The sequence below is a fragment of the Branchiostoma belcheri genome, unplaced genomic scaffold, assembly GCF_001625305.1.
Source record: "Branchiostoma belcheri isolate BF01 breed outbred unplaced genomic scaffold, Haploidv18h27 scaffold16, whole genome shotgun sequence".
Taxonomy (NCBI): domain Eukaryota; kingdom Metazoa; phylum Chordata; class Leptocardii; order Amphioxiformes; family Branchiostomatidae; genus Branchiostoma; species Branchiostoma belcheri.
The window spans coordinates 778828-787978 of NW_017803046.1; the positions used below are offsets into that span (position 1 = coordinate 778828).

The 9151-nt window shown below is 41.0% G+C and overlaps 1 protein-coding gene across 1 annotated transcript in view; it reads left to right on the top strand.

Annotated features, from left to right (window-relative positions):
• Positions 1 to 9151, top strand: part of LOC109465872 — a 121128-nt gene that overhangs the window by 52257 nt on the left and 59720 nt on the right. The window contains exons 65-72 of the mRNA XM_019763361.1: positions 1631 to 1828; positions 2203 to 2370; positions 3039 to 3243; positions 4095 to 4195; positions 4774 to 4907; positions 5806 to 5953; positions 6450 to 6617; positions 8062 to 8256. Coding sequence (XP_019618920.1) covers positions 1631 to 1828; positions 2203 to 2370; positions 3039 to 3243; positions 4095 to 4195; positions 4774 to 4907; positions 5806 to 5953; positions 6450 to 6617; positions 8062 to 8256 — 1317 coding nt within the window. The remainder of the gene's footprint in view (positions 1 to 1630; positions 1829 to 2202; positions 2371 to 3038; positions 3244 to 4094; positions 4196 to 4773; positions 4908 to 5805; positions 5954 to 6449; positions 6618 to 8061; positions 8257 to 9151) is intronic.

Below are 9151 nucleotides of genomic sequence, written 5' to 3' on the forward strand. Positions count from 1 at the left end.
ATAAACTGAACAGTCCTGAATTTGTACTTGGTTATCTTGTCATTGTTACGTGACCTGGGATATACAAAATGTATCATCAATGCACCATCATTATAATTTTCTATTTAGCTAATAACTTAAATGGATGGTTAACTTCAGCTGCTTTGAAGTTGACAGCTGATTGACAGCACAAGACAAGGACAAAAATCCCAAGTTTCTTATTTTCAACTGTTTGTATCTTAAAGTATTGCAAAGGTGCTTATTAAATCCTTCTGTTTCCCTGTATAGGTTGACAGTAGGGATATCGACCCAACAGGCAGGCAGGAGGGACAGTTGGATGAGACGTTTGAGGGAAACAACATTGCCAGCACAGCCATAACTCTTGTTGATTGCACAAGTATGTGACACTGTTCAGTTTTTACTCTAGTACATGCAAGCTGTCATGCATTGCTAATAGAATTAGTATTTTTTTTTCACCTTCTTTATTGGTTTTCCAACCACCAAACATACATATGCAGGGAAAGACAAGAGTCTCCCTGAAGTGGATAGTTTGTTACAATATAATCAAAACACATAATACAATACAATCAATGAACAATAAACAGCTTAAAGATAACAAAATTGGATGCAGATACAGCATGGGATAGCTTATGAAACAGACTCATTTACCAATCAGTTGCCTGTCCCTGGTGCTTACTGTGTTCCTGTCCCTGGTGCTGACCATGTTTCCCTGTCCTTGGTACTGACTGTGTTTCTCTGTCCCTAGTGCTGACTGTGATTTTCTGTCCCTGTTGCTGACTGTGTTTCCCTGTCCCTGGTGCTGACTGTGTTTCCCTGTCCCTGGTGCTGACTGTGTTTCCCTGTCCCTGGTGCTGACTGTGATTTTCTGTCCCTGGTGCTGACTGTGTTTCCCTGTCCTTGGTGCTGACTGTGTTTCCCTGTCCCTGGTGCTGACTGTGTTTCCCTGTCCTTGGTGCTGACTGTGTTTCCTTGTCCCTGTTACTGACTGTGTTTCCTGCCCCTTGTACTGACTGTGTTTCCCTGTCCCTGGTGCTGACTGTGTATTTTCTGTCCCTGTTGCTGACTGTGTTTCCCTGTCCCTGGTGCTGACTGTGTTTCCCTGTCCCTGTTGCTGACTGTGTTTCCCTGTCCCTGGTGCTGACTGTGTTTCTCTGTCCCTGGTACTGATTGTGTTTCCCTGTCCTTGGTGCTGACCGTGTTTCCCTGTTCCTGGTGCTGACCGTGTTTCCCTGTCCTAGGTGCTGACCGTGTTTCCCTGTTCCTGGTACTGACATTGTTTCCCTGTCCCTGGTACTGACTGTGTTTCCTGCCCCTTGTACTGACTGTGTTTCCCTGTCCCTGGTGCTGACTGTGATTTTCTGTCCCTGTTGCTGACTGTGTTTCCCTGTCCCTGGTGCTGACTGTGTTTCCCTGTCCCTGGTGCTGACTGTGTTTCCCTGTCCCTGGTGCTGACTGTGTTTCCTGTCCCTGTTGCTGACTGTGTTTCCCTGTCCCTGGTGCTGACTGTGTTTCCCTGTCCCTGTTGCTGACTGTGTTTCCCTGTCCCTGGTACTGACTTTGTTTCCCTGTCCCTGGTGCTAGTGAAATGGTGTTTAACTTATATATGTACATTGCTTGTATTTATCCCTAGCCCTACTGGACCTGAGTGTGGAGGCATTCTCAGTGTCAGACAGTAATGTGGTAGCAGCAGGGTCTCCGCTCACCCTCAGTCTCTCAGTGGACATCGTGTCAGTGGACATAGCCAGTGTCTTCTCTACCAAGACTGACCAGGAACAAAATTACAACTTCAGACTCATCTTGTCACAGGACAAAGACCTCAACCCAACTGGTAAGCACGTTTAAACTTTGAAACTTGTTGCATTTACAATAAGAACAAAAAAGTTAGAAAGGAATATAGAGTACCTAGAATATAAAATGCATTAAAGTTGATGGCAAACAAGACTCATTGATAACTCTAGTTGAGAACAACCCTTTGTGTTGGAACAAAGGTTTTAACTTAAAACATGTATTACTACAAACACAAATGAAGTATAGAGTAGAGTGAATTTATTCCTCAAGCTAACCGACATCTCGCACACGCAGTCTTCCCTCAGTAAGACATCTGGAGCCGCATAGTTCCCATTTAGAACTTTTATTTAGCCTGTCACACACACAGATGAACTTTCATGACAATGTGAGACAATGTTTAAACATTTTCTCTAGATGATGAACCATCGTCCTGCCTGCTGTACCAACAGTCCGAGCTGATGATGAGGATGGATACATGTGAGACTGAGTGTGCCGTGTCAGGAGACTACACCCAGTGTGTGCAGCAGTGTGTGGGACAGATCTGGGCCACGTCTCACCACTGTCTCACAGATCTGGCAAACGGTACTTCATTGCACTTTAAGTTTAAGTTTATGCATGCAGTCATTTATGGGGAAAAGTTAAGATAGATACTTGGCTTTGGAAACATTGGGAAAAGTTATCTTCATCGCCTTTGATGTACCAAATAGATCCTTTAGAAAAAGGCATTTAATGCAATTTTGGGGTGACAAAGCTAGATTTACAAGTCAATTTTTTGGTTATTCTTTAATGTTTAAGTTGAATCCCATGCTGATATATAATGGCAAAAATGTGCTGACAGAAAATGGTTGCTTGTTTTGTATGATCATAGGCTGGTTCTAGCTATTCATAATAGGGGCAGCACCCAAAGAAAGAGAAGCCTCAGGTTGCTTTTTTGGGGCTATTTCGAATGCTTCGTATGAAATGGTGACAAAAATGTGCTAAGAAATGGCAGTAAATGCCAATATTAGGCAGATTTCCTCATCCAGATAATAAGAAAGTTGTCTTCATCAGTTTTGATGCAGAATCAATTTAATAAGTCCATTTAAATCCAGCACTGGCACTCAGTAGCTGGACTGGCAGATGGATGAATAATTTTGTCTACTTTTCAGTTGAACGTTGTTTATAGTACACTGTACTGCTATATCATGATATCATGATCATGTACATTAACTATAATCACATAATGATTATACATCTCCCTTACCTTCCAGATCCTGATATTCCTGATCTAGTCCTCCCGTTCAGCACCCTTCAAATTCCACAGCTGCAGGAAGAAGTCTTGTATCCCTACATCACCGACAACTTGGCCGTGAACATGACAGGAAACTCCACCACTGTCAGCCACACCATCACATCAGGGGACACTGCACCATTCCTGCTGCTGCCTCATCGCGGTTATGTCTGCAACAGATACTGGTAGGTTCATATATTAGTGAATTCAGTAAATTCTGTATTACCCAAGTTACCAGCTCGACTGTGGATAGGATTGCCTGATGGCCGAATGCCAGGCGGAGATCTGACCAGAATGTTGTTCAGAAAAGAACAAGAAATAGTCTGCGGCCTTCAGGTAGCAAAGTTATCAACCAAGGATCGAGGTGTTCAAAAATTAATTCTTTCCTGGAACTATCACAAAGTGGAACTTGCTGTAACCAAAGTACAGTAGGGACATTATTATTAGATAGCTTTCAACAATGTTTAGAGTTTGATGTTCAAGGCTTAGGTATAACAAGTTGTACGATGTAATGTAGCCAGCTGCCACTGCGCCGCATGCCTACAGATACAGATACAGACCAGTGGAAGGGCTGGGACTGAGGGTGATGCGTAATACATCATCATGTTGTATTTTTTTAATATAATATGTCACTCACCAGAGAAAACAAATGTCAATGCAAAATGTGCCAAAATCTGGTGTCCGTTAACAAAAAATTGTAACAACATCAACTTAATCATCCAAATCTGATATTCAAATTTTCAAAAGTGGTGCATGTGGTGCAGGTGAATTTTATCATTCTATGGAAATGTTGGAAGCCCATGTGAAGTAATTATTTGTAACCATATGCTTTGAATTTTTAACATACATGTATTTCAATTTCCTGGCTTTCACTGCCTGTACAACTCATGATAGTTGACTGTTAATGTTGGGCTATCCTGGCTAAGCCTTTTTATGGTCTTCTAATATTAAAGTAAGTAGTAAGATTAAATTTTTCACTTATTTCACTTGGGCTTTTTAAGTTTCTATAATCAATAAGGATTTTATTTGGTTCCAGGCACCTTGGGGTCGATGTCTTTGTAACAGAGGAAGCTGAAATAAGAGAAACCTTCACACAAAATAATTGGGCATTTCAGAGGATCTACGTGTTCTGTCCAGGTAATTATCAAACTGTCTATTATTAAAAAATTATCATCATTCCAACACAGTTCTCAGTGGTAATGTTACTGTCAAACATCATTGTTCAACGTCACCATGGTTTGTGTTCATTTGAGAGCCTTGCTGTATCAAAATTCCTGGGATGGATCATGCAAGGTGGTCTAGAGGTTGGGGTTGTTGGGTCAGAATCCATCGGTTCTGGGTTTGAATCCCTGGCAGGCTGAAGTGTTGTATCCTTGGGAAAGGCACTTAACACCCATTTTCTCACTAGACTCAGGTGTATATGATTACTTAACTTTGGTTAGGGATGTCCCCTTGGATGAGAAGTAAAACCAAAGGTCCCAGTCTCAGCCACACCTTGAGCATGTTTAAGATCCCACCACACTTATCGAAAAGAGCAGGGGTCCTTCCCAGTGTGAGTGGTTCAAACCTTACAGTCTGGTTTCAGGGTTGACATCTTGAAGAGGTGATAGTCACCAGTTATGTCATTCGTTCCACTAATGTGGTAAATTTTCATGAATACATGCAAAGATGAAGTGCAATGACAGAACACTAATCTGACTGACTGTCTTCCCTAGCCGACAGTCTGTCCCTGTTGTCGGTACATTTCATGGGGGAGTTGGAGTATAGCCGGAAGGTGTGGGCAGACGTCAGCTATCCCATCACCTACTCCATCCTCCTGGGCAACCTCGGCAAGGACGACATTCCCCCTGTAAGGAGTTTAAAACAATACAAATTAAATTTTTGATCTTTGAATGGTTTCTTCAGGTTGGTAAGTCACTGAGTGAAGAATACTCTCTCTGAGGAAGGTGACAGATGGTCACCAAAAAGTCTGCTGAATAAAGACTTGGTTGTGTAGAAAGAGTCTCTTTACTCATTTATTTTTTTATGTTCTCAATGTATTCTCAATGTGTGATTGCATGCAAATATTGGCAGTGTCTTTGGCAATAGAGATTTTTAAAAAGTCAAAGAGAGAGAGTGTAATTATAATGACTGCTTACGGTGGTGATCAATATTATACAACATTTGGCCTATGGGCTGAATGCTTTTGCCGACCAGTATGAAAAATGAAGGAATTGTTTTTGGTATGTCTTTACCTGTGTGTCCGAATGACCGCCATCTTGGTTTTCAATGTTAATATGAAAAGGATGTTTAAGCAAGATGCAAAGCAGAATGTTCTGATTGACTTATCTAGCACTACCCAAGGCTTTAGGATAAACCTTTTTAGTAATGTTTACAGTAACACCACAGTGCAGTTACTAGCACTTCAGCACCAAGGACAGGGTCTATAGCCTGATATCGTTTTTACCTAATATTATGAAAAATGGAGGGTATTGCTTTTGAGTGAGTGTTGGTGTGACTGTGTGTTTGTGTGTGCGTGTGTGTGTGTGTGTGTGTGCGCGCGTGTGTGTACGTGCGTGTATGTGTGTTTGTGTGTGTGTGTGTGCGCATGTGCTTGTGCATGCATGCGTAATGGATATGGTTGGGTTCAGTCTGTCCCAGAGGTAGAAATTCATTAATAACATCTACATCTAGTAGTGCTTGCTGTTTTCAAGTGTTTTTCATACTAATTTTGACAATTTATACCCACAATGTACATGTATTTCCAGGCTGCAGCACACCAGTCCAACTTCTACATTGACCTTTACTTCTCAGAAGATGAGTTCTTTAACGCTGAAGAAGATAAATGGTTGGGCACGTCTGACAGTGCTGCTGGGATTGGTGCAGGCTTCGTCAAACAGATTGGACCCATGCCAGGTGTGAAACCATGACTTTGAGAAACATAAAATTTTTCTTTCTTTCATGTATGTACACAATTGCAGTTGGTCATTTCATCATCATGATACTAAATGTGATCCTGTTTATTCCTTTTCTCTCTTTCTCTAATAGTATATTAAGTTACATGCTGTTAGGTACTTTTTATGTCCCAAGTTACCTTCGCAGAAGGAAAACATATTGTTTTTGCTCTGTTTCTTCTTCTTCAAACAAACAAATAAGGACAGTGACCTGAACCAGATGTCTGTCACTACGGTAACTGGTGTTGGGTTACATCTGACATCATGTTGCAATTTCATAGCAGGAGGGATTTAGACTCCTGTCACCATATATTATATGAATTTTTTTGTCAAACACATTCATATAATGAGTAAGAATTAACAGAGACCATATGCAAAGGTAAACATTATGCAATTGCTTTGTAATGTTTCCTTAAGTTTAATTCCTTGTTTTTGTGGGGTGGGATGAATATATCTAGGAACTCTCCAGTTGACACTGGAGGAGTGTGAAGACTCCAAGAGGACAGCCAACGTGTTTGTGGTTGTCCGACCAAGCATGGATCTCCAGCTGGACTCCATACCGGTCAACAATTACATCGGAACACCTGTCAGCCCCTACACGGTTTATGGACTCTGTACAATCCCAGGTGGGCACTAATTTCAGTTTTGGTGCCTTTGAACCCAAAATCCTGTTTGCAAAAGGTGATTCATTGGTTTATAACAGTCGTGTCCCACACACATAGGGGTGATATTTGACCCAAATCCATGTTCACGTTTGATGCCTGCCTATTCCACTAGGAGGCAGCGATGATGTAGTATAGTGTGTCCACTTAATCTAATTAACTGGGCAGGCTACAAATTCACTACTCTGTTAACGATAGTACATAAAAGAACATCTCCACAAAAAGAAAAGCATAAAGATAAGCCGGAGGACAATAATCAGTTGAAAGAGAATTTGGTAGGCTGTCTAAAATCCGGCACGGCATTTGTCATATCTTATCCAAAAGACATACATGTACTTACAATGTATAATTAGATTTAAGTGGACACACTACATCATCACTGCCTGCAGGGGCTGTCACAGGTCATTAATTTGCTTTTCAAGTTCATCATCATGGTAAATGCTGAAAATAGATTCTGATAGTCTAGTGTAAAGTGAATCGCATATTGAACTAGAGTTCCACGATCTCATACCTTCGCCAAATGATGTTAATCTTCATGACAGACAAAGTAAAGATTATTCCTCCTGATTATGCAAATAGGATCCTCATTTGCATGAATTATATAAGTTGATCATATTCTCCAACAAAAGACAGCCTTATCTTAACAAAGAAAACCATTCTACCATTTCCTCATAAATTATGCAAATGAGGTCCTTATTTGAATAAGTTATGTTTAATGATGTTCACCTTCACTTAACTTTCAAATACCCCAAGTATAAAATTCTAGGCAGTTACCATTATGCAAATTAAGAGTTAATTTACATAATCAAAAACTTCCTGTGTTTCTCTCGTTCTCAATTACATATGTCACAAGCTTGAATAGTCCTATAATGTAATGCAGCTGATTTATAGAATTTCCTCATTAATTATGCAAATTACATCCAGATTTGCATAATTGTTGCATAATTATGTCAAGCGTCACTTAAGTTTCCTACATACCAAAAATCATGAAGATCCGTCCTCCGGTTCTTGAGTTATCCTCTTATGAATATTTTCAAAGAAATGGCCCTGCAGTTCCTGAGCAAGCCGCTAGGGGGCCCAAACCTATGTCAGTTGTTCCCCAGCACAAGACCTACCTACCATCCAAATTTCGTGACCCTAGCATGTCTAGATCATGAGATATCAAAACCGGAAGTTCAGCTGCAGTACCATAAGAAGCCGCTAGGGGGTCCAAAATCTAATCATTTTGAGGTCTCATCAAGGCCTACACACCTACCACATATGAAGTCAATCCATTGAAGCCTTCCCAAGTTATCGTGTTTACAGACAGACACACACACACACGAACGCCTACGAAAACATAACCTTCTTGGCGAAGGTAATAAAAGTATATTTAGGACAAACAATCAAAAAGCGATTGTTCCCCCAGGCCGTCTGGACCTGGGCATCACCAGGTTTGAGCTGGTGGACGACCCTGTGATCCACACCGGTCAGCCCAAGCCCTTCCTGCTGGAGGTGGATCTACAGGTGGACGGTTATGCCAGGCTGGTCCCAGCTGACCGGGACGACCCCAGGGACATCAGCTGGGGCTTCAGATTCGTGCTGCTCAGTAACAAGGATCAAGGTGGGCTGCAACCTGTGTTCTAGCCAGCCTTTTTTTACGACAGACGAAAATTTGCTTAATCCGTCATCCTTAACGGACAAAACTTGGCATGTAAAGAATAATAATGAATGAATGAAGACCTTTATTGTACACACATACCCACTAGCTGGGTTAAGTACAGGTCACAAAAAAGAATGGAATATAGATAACGTTACATACATACATTGTCAAGTAGCGCTAGCTACAATCAAGTAAATTCGGTTTCTTCTCGTTTCTTAGTAATGGCAAAAATGTAAGAACAGATATGTTTCAATACAGAGGGTTTGTCTAAGCTCATTAGAAATATAAATTTATCTGTACAGCTTAGATGTATAAAGAAGGGGAACATAGATTGTATCAGATTATAAAGATCTACTCTCTCTTTGTGGTATAGTTCACAATCCGTTACAAAATGTTTCTCATCTTCGATTCTTCCTAGATCACAGTACCGACCTATTCATTGTTCTAGGGGAGTGCGGTTATGTCTACCGGTTTCGATGTGTAATTTGTGGCAACTAATTCGAAGTTTTGTGACGGCAGTTCTGTGCCGTAAATTACCAATATTCAGGTACTGTTCTTCAGTATAGGTGGATTTGAACAGTCTGTAGGACCTCAGCTTGTTTTTGGCGGTTCCGCCTTTGTTATCATTGTGAATTTCTTTTGAAAAAGTTTGAAGGTAGATGTCTTTCAAACGCTGATTAATGGAATTAGTAATTAGAGAAGTATTTGTGTTGGGTAATAGGGGACAATGCCATATATAGCCAAAACCGCACTCCTCAGACTTCCGAACTCCTGATGCCCAACATTTGGCACCAGCTTTGTCTAGTTCTATTTGACAACAAAGAGCATCTGATAGAAAACTGTCTGCTGATACTTT